The sequence below is a fragment of the Coffea arabica genome, chromosome 11e (assembly GCF_036785885.1).
Source record: "Coffea arabica cultivar ET-39 chromosome 11e, Coffea Arabica ET-39 HiFi, whole genome shotgun sequence".
Classification (NCBI taxonomy): Eukaryota; Viridiplantae; Streptophyta; class Magnoliopsida; order Gentianales; family Rubiaceae; genus Coffea; species Coffea arabica.
In genome coordinates this window covers 24,311,259-24,326,213 of record NC_092331.1, presented here as the reverse complement: position 1 = coordinate 24,326,213, position 14,955 = coordinate 24,311,259, and the positions used below count along the sequence as shown (strand labels likewise).

At 38.3% G+C, this 14,955-nt stretch overlaps 1 protein-coding gene across 1 annotated transcript; it reads left to right on the top strand.

Moving 5' to 3' along the window:
* The first annotated feature begins 8,375 nt into the window (after positions 1–8,375).
* LOC113729569 (GEM-like protein 7) lies at positions 8,376–9,741 on the top strand. The gene is made up of 4 exons (XM_027253845.2): positions 8,376–8,654; positions 8,756–8,824; positions 9,012–9,286; positions 9,383–9,741. Exons 1-4 carry the CDS (start codon positions 8,498–8,500, stop codon positions 9,557–9,559), a joined length of 678 nt encoding a protein of 225 aa, XP_027109646.1. The 5' UTR covers positions 8,376–8,497; the 3' UTR covers positions 9,560–9,741.
* The last annotated feature ends 5,214 nt before the right edge of the window (positions 9,742–14,955 follow it).

Below are 14,955 nucleotides of genomic sequence, written 5' to 3'. Positions count from 1 at the left end.
CTTTAGCCTTGTTTTCTACGTCTCATATACTTACTTTGCAATGTTATTTACAAACCTAGGTGATGGTGGGTACTGATGCATCTGGGAGTGCTGGGTCGTCTCAGCCCGTACCTACTGACATACCTACTGACGCTCCTATTGACGAGTCACATCTGGAGGGGCCCGTCTGTCGCGTGATCACGTATCAGGAGAGCCCCGGTGGGCCAGTACAGCGGTGGTCCCCAGCGCGCAAGATCCGACGCTGCGACTGCTGGAAGACCTACTCCTACGCTGATCGGGTAGTGCTTGCAGTGGACGACGAGTGGAGACGATTGGGTAGCGCCAATCGTAGGTGCCATTCGGAGATAGAGCGTCTCCAGGCTACTCTCCGAGACCAGGGAGCCTGGATCCGAGAGCTGGAGGCCTCGGTTTTGTAGGAGCAGCAGCGGACTGATGCCTTCCGCGAGCAGGCTCAGGTGACTACTGGACGCCTCATGCGAGTGGTAGAGGACATCCGGGACCGGACTGGCCATATCCTGACCGAGTGCGAGGCACTAGTAGAGGATGTGATACAGGACTTGACCGAGGAGGGTCAAGTGCCTGTAGCCCCTGACGTTCCTGGTGCTCCTGAGGAGGACCCGGAGGAGGAGTCGAGTGCATCCTCAGAGTCTGTTGGGTCGGCGTCTAGCCAGACGACTTGTTAGGATCGGGGATTGAGGAGATTTTTGTGGGGTAGTTAGGAACATAGTTGGACGACATGTTTTCTTTTGTTTTTGACTTTGACGTGTCACGGTGGATGTAAATAGGGTTTCTTTTGTTCTATGTTCCTTGGCTAATATAGCCTTTGACTTGCCTAGGTTGGCATGTATATAAAGTACTTGTTTGCTATGTATATAAAGTACTTGTTTATTATGTGTTTTATTACCTCTATTTATCCTTTTGCAACGTGCGATACGAGCCATACCTTACTTTGTTTATATGTCCATAATTGGTTAAATCCAAAACATGGAGGGTAGAAGAAGTCAAGCCAGGGGAACTAACCGAGGACGCGGTCCTAGTCGGGGCCGTGGGGGTAGACAAGCACAGGAGCCGGTGCAAGAACCGAGAGAGGAGAGAGAGGCAACGATTGAGCCACAACCTGAATCCCAGGCTGTAGGGGGAGATCAAGTGGCAACCGCAATCCAACAAATGACTAATATTTTGGCACGTCTAGTGGAACAACATGCCTGTAAATCAACCTAGGGACCCCGATATGGGGCAAGATAGGGCTTTAGAGAGATTGCAGAAGTTCTCCCCACCTAAGTTCTTGGGAGGACCAGACCCGGAAGGAGCCGAAAAATGGCTAGAGGCCATGATCAACATCTTTGCCGCTTTAAACTATACAGAGGAGAGGCAAGTACAATTCGCTGTTTTCCAGTTTGAAGGTCCAGCCAGGGCTTGGTGGAATGTAATTAGGACTAAATGGGAAAGAGAGGGAACTGCGTGGACCTGGTTAAATTTTGTACGGGAGTTCAATGAGAAATACCTTTCTCCTATCGTCCAGGAGAAGAGAGAGGACGAGTTTTTTAAGCTCCGACAGGGAACTTCTAGTGTAGCTGAGTATGAGACTCAGTTTACGAAATTATTAAAATTTGCTCCTGAACTGATAGCTACGGAGCAAAGAAGAGTATGGAGATTTGTGCAAGGACTCAATGTGGAGATACAAGAGGCCTTGACAGCAGCTCAGATTAATACGTTTACGGAGGTTCTGGAGAAGGCCCAAAGGATAGAGACTGCTAGGGCGCAAGTGAGAAATTTTCACGCAAAACGGAAAGAGGTACCTAGTGGAGCCCAAGGGTCAGTGCGGAGTGATCGGAACATGCCACCCGCTAAATCCAGTCTTGGGGCTGGAGGTGGACGATTTTCGAGTACATCTAGGGGAGGTGCTCAGAGAGGAGATGCCCAGAGGGGAGGCCAAAGTGGTAGGGGACAAGGTAGAGGCATTCCGCAGGGAGGCCAAACCTCCACTCCCCGAGTAACGTGCGGATATTGTGGAAAACCGAACCATACAGAGGATGAATGCTGGAGAAAAGCTCGGAAGTGCCTAAAGTGTGGAAGTACGGAGCACCAGATAGTCAACTGCCCGTTGATCAGTGATACTCAGTCGACTGTCAGGTCAAACCCAAAGCAGACCAATGTCAAAGGGACCAGGTTGAGGGTACCGGCCAGAGTGTATTCGCTGGACCAACAATCCGTGCCTGAACCAACGGTGGTAGTGGAAGGTACGATTCCTGTTTTTCACCGGTTAGCCAAAATTTTGGTAGACCCCGGTGCCACTCATTCTTTTGTTAACCCTACATTTATACTTGGAATTGACATGAAAGTTGAAAGTCTACCTTATGACTTAGAAGTAAGAACACCTATGAGTAATCAAATTTTTCTTGCAAATGAGGTGTACAGAAATTGTGATATTTGGGTTGGCGAACGGAAATTAGTAGTCGACCTCATTAGTCTAGCCATTAAGGGGTACGATGTTATTCTAGGTATGGATTGGCTAACTCATTACCATGCTCGGGTAATTTGTAGGATGAAAGTGGCAGAGTTTTGCATACCAGGTGAGGCAACTTTGAAGTTACACATGAGGGGTATGTTAGCCTCATCTGCGCTTATTTCGGGAATAAGGGCTAGGAAATTGCTTAGTCGTGGGGCGCACGGTTATCTAGTTTTTCTAATTAACACTCCGGGAGAGAAGATTAAGTTGGAGGACATGCCGATAATCCGAGAATATCCGGACGTATTTCCGGAGAAGTTGGGGTCATTGCCACCTGAAAGGGAGATTGAATTTAAGGTTGATCTAGTACCCGGAACTACTCCCATCTCTAAAATCCTTTATCGAATGGCACCTGCTGAGATTAAGGAGTTAAAGGTACAATTGCAAGACTTGCTAGAACGGGGGTTCATACATGAGAGCGAGTCACCATGGGGAGCTCTAATGCTATTTGTTAAAAAGAAAGACGGGAGTTTAAGGTTATGCATTGATTATTGAGGGCTGAATGCAGGAACTGTTAAGAATAAATATCCTCTACCCCACATCGATGAATTGTTTGTTCAGTTACAAGGGGCGGTGGTGTTTTCTAAATTAGATCTGCGACAAGGGTACTATCAGTTGAGAATCAGAAAGGAGGATGTGCCAAAAATGGCGTTTAACACTCGATATGGGCATTTTGAGTTTGCGGTAATGCCTTTTGGCTTAACCAATTCCCCAGCAGCGTTCATGGATTTAATGTATCGAGTGTTTAAACCTTACTTGGATAGGTTTGTAGTGGTGTTTATTGATGATATCCTAGTATATTCGAAGTCAAGGGAGGAGCATGAACAACACTTGCGAATAGTGCTGCAAACTCTAAGAGAGCACCAATTGTTCGCTAAGTTCAGCAAGTGTGAATTTTAACTGAAAAAAGTGACGTTCCTAGATCATATAATTTCAAAAGATGGGCTTACTGTAGACCCGGCGAAAGTGGAAGCTGTAGCCAAATGGAAGCGACCAGAGAATCCCACAGAGGTGCGAAGTTTTCTAGGTTTAGCAGGGTACTACCGCCGATTTATAAAGAACTTCTCGAGAATTACGGGACCCTTAACTAACTTGACAAAGAAACAAGGAAAGTACATCTGGGATGTTAAGTGTGAGAGTAGTTTCCAAGAACTTAAAAAGCAATTGACTATGGCTCCAGTTTTAGCTTTGCCCAATAGGAACGATAATTACACGGTTTATACCGATGCTTCAAAAGAGGGGCTAGGGTGCGTGTTGATGCAAAATAGGAATGTGATTACCTATGCGTCTCGAAAGTTAAAACCTCATGAGCAGAACTATCCAACCCATGACTTGGAGCTTGCAGCTGTTGTGTTTGCCTTGAAAAAATGGCGACATTATCTGTACGGTGTGACTTTCGAGGTATATACGGATCACAAGAGCCTTAAGTATCTGTTTTCTCAGAAGGAGCTAAATCTAAGACAACGTCGGTGGATGGAGTTCTTAGAAGATTATGATTGCACGATTAACTATCATCCCAGAAAGGCCAACGTTGTAGCAGATGCTTTAAGCCGAAAGGCTCAACTAGCAAGTTCCATGGTGAGAGAGTGGAGCTTGTTGGAAGATGTAGGTGAGTGGAAACCTCGTCTGGAACCGAAGAAGGTGATTTTTGAAAATATTGAGGTGAAGTCGACACTGTTGGATCGGATCAAAGAGGGCCAAGTGAAGGATCCAATGGTGCAAAAGTGGGTGGAAAAGGTGAAGAAAAGGGAGTTGCCTAACTTTAACCTAGATCCTGATGGAATCTTAAAGTTTCGAAATCGTGTCGTTGTACCTAGGGAGGAGGAGTTAAAAAGAGAGATTTTGGAGGAATCACACCGCTCTAGGTATACGGTGCACCCAGGGAATAATAAGATGTACCAAGATCTCAAAAGTCTGTATTGGTGGGAGAATATGAAGGCGGAGATTGCCCAATTTGTACAAAGGTGTCTTACGTGCCAACAAGTGAAAGCTGAGCATCAAAAACCGTCAGGTCTGTTACAGCCTTTAGAGATCCCTGAACGGAAATGGGAGCACATAACGATGGATTTTGTATCAGGGTTGCCACGAACACAAAAGGGGCATGATGCGATTTGGATAATAATGGATCGATTAATTAAGACCGCACATTTCCTGCCAGTAAATATGAAATTTTCTTTGGAGAAACTTGCCAAACTTTATATGGATGAAGTGGTAAGACTACACGGGGTACCAGTAAGTATTGTATCCGATAGAGACCCTAGGTTTGTATCCCGATTTTGGCAGAAATTGCAAGAGGCTCTAGGAACTAAGATAGAGACCCTAGGTTTGTATCCCGATTTTGGCAGAAATTGCAAGAGGCTCTTTGATTGGACTTGTTTGCTCGCTATTTCACTATTACACTGTTATTACTTTGTTTGATGGCCAATTTGATATTTGGAACTTCACTGAGCTTTGGCTCACTCCGTTAGTTTTGTTTTCCTTATAGGGGTACGAGCGAGGCGTGAGACGTGTAAAGACTAGCGTAGTCTAGTTGTTTTGACTTTTGACTTGTACTCGCGCTATTTCTCGAATAGAATGTTTTGTATCTGGATTGTATACACTTTGAACCAGTTTGGGTATATTGAGGTTTTGTATCTTGATTGTGCATCAATGTAAATTATAAGCTTGAATTGCGATGTTATTTATGGTCCACGGATGTATGCACGTGATACGAGTGAGTGAGTCCTGGCGAGAGCTGGACAGGCGGTCCGCCGAACCCTTTGGTACGCCTTAGGGGAAGGTGGGGTCGTCACAGAATGTACCTCCCTTGAATTGGTGACCTAAAGAAATGAAATTTTTCTTATTTACCTTCCAAAACAATGAAAAGGGTCAAGGCATCACATTAATTAACAAATAATCACAAGAAATGGAAATAAACACAAAATTGAATCAATCAAAGCATTCAACTAAAAGTAAACAACCCATATTCAACGAATTAAAACAATCAAGGACCCAATTGAAAGAATTGAAGAAGTTTTAGGGGTCAAATCACTAATATTACAAATATTAGGGTTTAAATTAAAATAAAATAAAATTAAGGGCTTAAGGTGAAGTCTACCAGAATTAAATACTAAAATTCACAAAATAAATGAAAACCCATTTGCTATAATTAAACAACAAAATTACCCAAAAATTTTACTAAAATCCAAATCAAAACTATAAATCTATCAAAATTATTAAACCTTCAAATATCATCCTAAAATTTACACATAATCTGTCCAAAAATCATATTAAAGTATATCAAAGAAAAATGACATTTTGAAGGGATGAAATTGATTAATTTTTCCAATTTTGTGGGCCATAGTGAAATGAGGGAAAACTTGAGGGGTTAAAATGCAATTTCTAGAAGTCATGCATGCAAAGCATCGAAGCAAGCTTTCTTCTGCAACATTCCTTCACAATTTTCTACAACTTTGCAAGCTTCTCTAACAAAAATCACCCGCAGACTCAAACGGAAAAAAATTTATACATTTATCAACCCAATTACCACAAGAACTTCATCCCATTTTGATTAGCATAATCTAAACAAAGTCTTGAGAGCCTCAAAAAGAAGAATCTTACAGCAACAGGAAAAAAAAATGAAAACCCATTTCTTGCGGCTTAAAGATGAAGACCTCAATGGTCAACATTCATTTACCCAAATCACAGAATCATTCATTTACCCAACCATCCCAATCCTCACAAAACCTTTACCCTAGAGTACTAGAAAACTATTAATACACCTAGAAACAGTTTAGAATTTATAGTTGATGCCCTAAATTTGTTTATTACTTTCTAGATAAGCCCTCCAATTAGATCCTAAACTTGTTGAAATATGCATTAAATTGTAAATTGCATAAATTGCTACTTAGTTAAACTATCTTATTTGTATTTTCTTGTAAAGTATATTAGAAACATCAAACATACATTGAATCTACCTTTCTTAGTATTAACATGTTTTTAGAAATTTTACATAATATATTTATTTTTGAAATTAAATATATTTATGACATCATCTTATTATTAGATGGGTTTGACAAATTAGGGTCAAATCCATTGACACTGGACCCCTAACCTCGACCAAATCGATGGCTAGTTCGAGCGAGTTTCAAAACATTGAATCTAGTAAAGTACGTGCCATGTCATCCAAGCCTAAATCTGACTCAATTCTATAATGGCCGTTCATTACCAAGAAAACGCAAATATGCATTTTCCTGTCCATTTCGCTTGCATTTGGGATTGGATCGCATCAGAAAGCATATATTCCAGCTCAGAAAGTTCAGATTACACATGTATATGCAATCAAAGGTAAAGTAAAAGTCAAGTGATCGTCTTTAAAGTTTTCTAATCAAACACCTGTTAAGTCCACAAGATTATTTCTTCTTTGGAACCGCAAAGCAGGAAGGTTTTATCATTATAAAACCTTGGCCGTAACAAGACAATAGAGAGCATTCCAAGACAATTCAAAAGAGAATTGTAAGACAATCAAAATGGATAAAGGATTGTATTTGTTTGTAATTTAGCCAAAAAAGTGATTGGTAATGCATGACGTCCTACGACAAGATTAATTGAATTTTTTTTCTTAATCTATGGCCAAAAAAAAAAAATACTGAGCAGTTGTATAACAATATGTTGGAGGAGAGTAGACGACAAGCTTCTGATCTTCAAGTTTACCACCTCGAACTTTGTAGCCACTATATAGTCCGGTAGGATTCAAACATGTAAAATGCTCTCTTTATACGCAACCCTACGATTTTTGGATTCAATGCAGAACATATAGCGCACCACCTCTAGGATATAATAGTCTAACTCAAAAGTTGTTGCTTCCTTTTGACCCACACAATCAAAAAAAGCAAAAGCTTCCCCAGTATCTTATCTTGCCCAAAGAAAATAGAGCAATAGAACAAGAATAATAGTAGAAAGAATTGTGATAAGATGAAGTATTTTCTTTTCTTGAGAGAAGTTTGTAAATTTCTTCAAAGAATTTTAGGGTTTATAGACTATACAATCCCTTTAGAAAAATATGTTATATGTCCAAGTACAACATATAATGGTTTCTTTTATTATAAATTGTAGTTAATATGATTTTGTAGCCAAACTAATTAAGTTATAGGATTTGTAACAGATACAAATAATAACTCATTGTTTCTTCCACGTAACTCATATTCAAATGATTTATAACTCCTTTTTTTAATTGTATACTAACTCCATTAAAAATATATATTATAACTCCCGACATTAAAATTTGTAATTCCCATAACTTCTAAAGTAAATTACATTATAACTCCTTGTAAACTTTGATCAAAGAAATTTGAAATTTTATGAAAATACACTAACAGATTCAATTAGTTATTTTTTTTAACAATTTCCAGGAATTGACGATGTTATAACTTGAGAAAAGAGTCAGTATCTTATGATATGCTTTTCCAGCAGTCTTAATATCTAACTGTTTCATTTTAATTCATTTCATCACTGACCAATCTAGATACTTCCAATGTTTTATGTCAAAAAAATTCGTCTATGAACGAAAACTGATTTTACATAGGAATAGAATAAATTTTAATATGAACATTTAAAGGGCCCCCAATCCTAATGGTCTACAAGTTTCCTTTTCCTTCCAACTTTTTCTACTTGGCAAGGAAGTTAACAATTTCTTTATCTTATCTGTTTGGATTCACAATCACTTTGCATGGTCATGTCTACTTTTCCATGATCTTTTGTCCATGGTGAGCTCAGACCCAAAAAGTTTTGATTATGTCTTCTTAAACAATTTCAGTGAGTCACCTTTTCATCAGAAAATTCTCATACTTAAATCTTGACTTCCTAATATTTGATGATTCAGGGATGAGTCATCCGGCAAAAAAGTTAAGGTCCAACAACTATATTCATCCCTTTATATAGGCATATGCATCATAGGTAGATCCACAACCTTCCAACCACCTACAAGCAGTAGAAAAGACAAGAATTCTCATGAAAATATTCTTAGACAGGTCCAGAGCCATGATGGACCAAGTGCCAAAGCAAGTGACTGGAATTTCAATTGCTTCAGCGTCACGCTCTTCTCAAAGATCTGTAAATAATTTTTTGCTGCAGTACCCTTCAAATGAATCTTCAAAACTCAGACAAAGTAAGTCGTAATGTTCATTCTTACTATTGATTAGAAGTGAAAACATACCTGATTAACAAAAGAAAGTTTTCATTATCTATCATTTTCATTTCAAATTGCAGGAAAAGCACATTCAGTGATTGCCAAGGTGAACAAACTTGGGGACAGGATGGAAGGCATCCGAGAGCATGGTAGGTTAATCAAATATTTCTCTTACTAAGCTAAGTGTTTAGAACAAGTAAAACTTACGAAAAAGATTCTAATAATTGCCTAACAAATACCTCGGATTCAAGATCATTAAGTTCCACCACATTTTTGTGTCCCGCCTTCAACAACTTTATTTGGGCTACAATTGATACTTTTGTTTCCATTTTGCAGTTCGATTAGCACCAAAGTTAACGAAAACTGTAAAGGGGAAGTTGAGCTTGGGAGCTAGAATTCTTCAAGTAGGTGGAGTGGAAAAGGTGTTCAATAACAATTTTGGTACCAAAGATGATGAGAAATTGTTAAAAGCTTCTCAATGCTACTTATCAACTACAGTTGGTCCAATAGCAGGCTTACTTTTTGTATCTACCCATAAGGTTGCCTTCTGCAGTGAGAGATCGATCAAATTTACATCTCCAACAGGAAAGCTTCTTAGAGTGTATTACAAGGTGCACCCTCCACTTCGTATAGACCTTTTGGAAGTCTTTTCGCAAATGTTAAATGTTAATTAGTGCCTAAAAGTACTTTTTTGCACTATTGATCAGGTCTTGATTCCACTTTCGAAGATAAAACGAGCCAACCAAAGTCAAGACGTAAAACGGCCATCACAGAAGTACATACAAGTCGTTACTGAGGACAATTTTGAGTTCTGGTTTATGGGATTCCTAAATCACCAAGAGGCCTTGAAGTATCTTGAGCAGGCAATTTTCGAAACTCAATGAACAATTCAGCGTAATGCTTTTCTTGTAGTTTACTGGTTTTTTACGAAACAAAATGTGACTATTGTAAATGGGAGACAAGATAAAATTACTAGAATTTGTAGACATATTATGGTTCTTCTGTTGCTCAAGAATTATGTAATACACTTGTTCTGGTTATGAGTGATAACGATTTTGCTTGACAATTGTATTTGGCCAATATCATTGAACTATTTTACTTTACTCTCTTTTTTTCACCTAAAAGTCAACGGTTTAAGTAAAATTTTTTAATCCATTTATTCAATTTGATAATATTTTAAAATGAAAAATAAACAAAAAAAATATTAGTATAAAACCCCATCCAATGTAGTAAATTTAAATTCATGACTTTCGAATATTGGATAGTGAGACAAATCCAAGTGATATGCCAGCCAAAAGCATGAAAAAAAAAAGAAACAAGTTGTGGTACCCCAGATTTTTCCACCAGAAAAGAGAAAACATATAAAAGAGTAAGAGAATATTTCATTGGAGGTCAAGGGGAGATGAATGTGTTGAGTGGTACAGAGGGATATAAATGAGAAATCTCTCACTTACAACAAAAAAAATTGAAAAAAAAAAGAAAATATTTTATTGATATAAAATAAAAAGCTTTTTGCTAAAAATTTCTTTCTTTTTTTTTTAATCTTCGTAAGTAGCATACTACTACAAACTTCAGCATTTCAATTTAGTAAGGGTAAGTGGGAGTCAGTTTTCTTAATGATGTTATACAGCATAAAAATGTATCCGACTTGGACGAATCACGTTACATAATATTATGAGGTCTGACTGTTTTTGGCCGACGTTACATAATATTCAAGATTCTTCGACCACCAATCCTCCTCTCCACACTCAATCTTCCTTCCGAATGTGCAAGGGACAAGTAATTAATTAATCCATAGTTAGGAATTATAGCTCAAAATACAGGGATTTTCGTGGAATGGGGCAACTTCCAGCTAGAGAAGGTTCATAGTTGACAAATTAAAGGAAGTGTATACCGCTGCTCTTGCATAGGATGATAAGGGAATGGCTTTGGATGCGATCAAGAAAAGCGATCCATATACCTGAGGCCCAAAATGTTCTCAACTTCTTGATCCAATAAACCATTCAAAATTTAATTGGGCCTGACAGTAGGCCCCATAGATCCATGTCCAAAATGTTTCCAACTTCTTAATTCCATGGACCAATCAGAATGTAATTGGGCCAGACACCAGGCCCTATAGGCCCATGCCCTTAATAATATAAGGCCTAAGTCAAACTGGCAAAATATGTTGGGCTCGAAACCTGAATCCTCAGGCCCACGACTACTGTGTAGGCTACATCAACCTGACCCATCACTGTGATGAGGCCTGGTATAAATATACGTGGGATCGTACATTTATTTGTACGGTTGACTTTTAAGGAATTGTATATGATATTATATTTACCCAACAACTTGACTAACAAGCACCCATTAGAAAAATTCTCTATATAATTAATGAATGACATCTTTATCATTTCAATGATGTATGTTCTATATTTGAATGATAATTTCCTTAGAATAAGCATAATCAATAAAATCATAAAAATTATGATGATGAGATTCAATTCATTAATACTAAGATGTATTCTTAAATATCTCTAGTAATAGAGTTAATGAGATATAACATTATAAATAAGGATAGACTAATATATACAAGGCTATTTATTTATATAAGAAGTAGTGGATCTCATCTACTATGATCTGTGATATCTAAAATAGCTTATGAGTGTTTAATAAGATGATGAAATTCAAAAAACAGATTGATCTACAAAGAATAATCCATTTAACTATCAAATGTCTATTCTTTAAGTGACAGGAGTATAAGTGATTTTAGATTTAATATTATCATAGTATCTTAAACGTAAATGAGTGACTTCAATCATTAGTAGTGGGTTACAGCATGAAACATGAAAAAATAGTGAATAAATTATATTTATACGCGACCTTTTATGCTTAGATAAGTTAGAATTCTAAGCACTAGACGGAGAAGTCTTAGAAAGGTACTTCTAAATACTTTTTCATTAAAATTAATTTTTGGCGCAAGGGAATATTAGTCCAAATGGAGTAGACATATGTTCCATACTTTATATTTAATATGAGAGAATTATGCTGAGGGATATTAATTACACGAGGAATGATCATTGGCAAATAGTCATCTACTTGATTATTCTCATCACTTGAGTAGTCATGACGTATTATTAGATAGGAATTTTGATCTGTAAAAATAAATTAATTGAATTGAATAAATGATAAATTAAAGGAGTTTAATCATCTAGTTCTTATTTATTAAGAATTATAACTTATAACCAATACATATATGAGAACCCAATCAGTCACACTCATGAAGAACCTCATTAGTTAGATTAAAAAATTTATGTGGGGACTTAAGTTTTCATAATATATAGTTTAATATGTAAGATTGCTCCTGTGTAGGAATGCTCTTTCTTACCTTTCTTGCTTAAGTTCTAAACCTTGGTAGATTTTGGCTATGGCCGGCCAGCAAGCCCTTTAGCACTTGGCTGGGGAGCTCGCCTCTCCTTCGAAGAAATCGTTTGTTGAGATTTTATCCCAACAATCCAAGTTTTTGGGTCCTCAGGGGGACTCCCCCGCTTCATCGCTCCTAACTGTTGGTGAGGCTGTGAAAGAGCCTTCCTCCTTTAAGGGAAAGCCTACAGTGTTCTTCTCGGATGAAGATGTTCACATGCTCTCATCCCCCTTCAAGTTTACATTGGTTGGAAAGTTCTCAAAGGGCTGCCTGAACATGGAAGACCTATGCAAGTCTTTTCAGACTGTCGGATTCAAGGGTGGTTACAACCTTGGTCTTCTTGATCATCGACATGTACTGATTCAGTTCGATCTAGAAGAGGACTATTTGCATTGCTGGTTACGTGGTATCTGGAATTTTCGTGGTTTCATTATGAGTACGTTTAAATGGTCTCCGTCGTTCACTGTCGAGTTTGAATCTCTGATAGTGCCGGTCTGGGTTTCTCTCCCCAACTTACCGATTCATTATTTTGCTAAAGGTTCGCTCTTTTCAACGTTTAATAGGAGAACCTCTTAAGGTAGATGCCTTCACGGTAGCTTTGGTGAGACCAAGTATGGCTCATTTTTGTGTAGACGTTAATCTCTAACATGAGCTTCCGGATAAGGTATGGATTGGGAACGGTTCTTTGAGGGGTTTTTGGCAACGAGTGGAATATGAGAACTGTCCAGAATTCTGCGCCCTCTTGTTTCAAAGTCGGACATAAAGCAACAGCTTGTCAATTAGGGCTGGGAAAAGGCAAGGCAGGTGAGAGTAAAGTCAATATTTCCACTCAGACTTGGATCCCAAAGACAGCAGCTGAAGTTGAGGAGCAGGCCCCTCATAGGCAGCACCAACTAGGCGTGCGTGGGAATGGTGAGAGAGGGAACAAAGACCCTAACGATCAAGATGGTGGAGTTCCTGTGACGCCCCAACTTCTCCCTTGGGCGAACCCAAGGGTATCGATGGGACACCAGCCCAACTCTCGCCGGGGCTCACTAAAATTCATAATTCAAAAACTAGAAATACTTTAAATATTTTCAATATACATTTAAAGTACTCCAAAACATTAATACTTAAAATTTGCTAACTTTCAAGCTTAAATACAACCCAAAAGAATATGTACTACAGTCATTGCCATAATACAACTTGAAGTCTCCAAAAGAAAACAACTTAGCACTAGTCGTGAGCACTCTCGGTCTTGAACCCTGTTGAGGAAAACAAAGGAGTGGAATGAGCTAAACAGCCCAGTGAGGTTCCAAAACACACAAGCAGTTCTAATAAATCAAGTAAATTAAGCTTAACGCACATATGGTTCAAGGTTTCACATTGGCACATTAAAATGAGACATTTATCATTTTACAGAAATAAACATACATTAAAAGGATACGGTGTTCATGTGGAACTGTTTCGGTCAGCTGCACCTTATAACCCCAATAATTCCCCCGGTTTCTCTGGCTATCGCCTTATTCCTCCAGTGGTAATACTGGAGTGTACCGAAACGGTGGCCCAAGGTTCCAACCTACCCGACCGAGCCCAGTCCTGGCTTGAGCAGGTTAGCAACCAAGAGCAGGGACCAGTTCAGCTAAGAACTTACAACATACGCAAGTAATCAAATATACTGGTAAACGGTAGAAATTCACGATTAAATGGTAGAAATTTTTTATTTTAGTAGGTCGAGTGAGATAAAGTACACACTAACCTTAAAACGGTGGAAAATTACGTATGAGGAATTATAGAGAACATTTAATACTTAAACACATGAGAAATATGAAGTAAACATATAGCAAAACTATTCAAGTCACACACATGCAGGAAACACTCACCAACTCAAAAGTAAGTGAGTAAATAAGTCTTTTAGTGATCCGCTCCGAGGTTTCCTTCAATATTCTCTTGAGCGCCTGAAGAATAGTGATCGATTATCACTCACATATACTCACAATCACTTAACATACCAGGAAGAAAATGTATTTGAGGATTTAAAGTCACAAGGGAAAACTCGTATCCTCCATGAAATCGGGTTTAAAAGGAACTATCAATATCAAAAGGAAATGAAAAGTTCTTAAAAACTCATTTCCTAAGAAATCAAGAATTTTCAGCTTTGCGCGATAAATTTAGTAAAATCAGATCTTGAGTTTCGTATGTCCAAAAATGGAAAACTTTATACTGTTGGAAACTAGATCCAAACTACTAAAAATTCCTAGAAGATACTTTTCCAAGATTCTAAACGAAAAGCATTCATTTTTCAGCTCAAAGTTGCTGATTCAAGAAACAGTCTTGGTTTTTAGCAATATTTGGAAATTTAGAAAAATTCACAGAAAATGAATCAGCCCTCGAAATTCGTAACACAATAAGAGTTCCAAACAATGTTTCAAACACAACAAACGGAACTAAATTCGGAGTTTTGAGAGTCAAGATATAACAGTTCAAAGTCAACTGAATCTTGCAAACTGATCAGTGAATTTCCAGATTTGAAGAGCAATCTTTGGGGCATCATTTGGATATCGAAATGGTATTGAAATTACACCAAATTTGATACACTTACACTTCTATACGTGGACTACCCCTCTATCAAATATAGGCAAAAACTCACGTGGGAAGGTGGTTAACAAAACGACCAATGTTTGTGAAATTTTCAAAGCAAATCTGCCAACTCACTCTTTCTTTCCAAAGGTTTTGTCCAATGAAATCAACCCCAATTCACTCCATTTTTGAAACCAAGGTTCCAGAAACATTTAATAAGCAATTTATGGTTAAATGACACTAAAATTTCGAAATATAACATCCCAAAACAGATTTGACCATTCGATCAGCAAGAAAGGGAAAAGTTTCCAGTTTCCA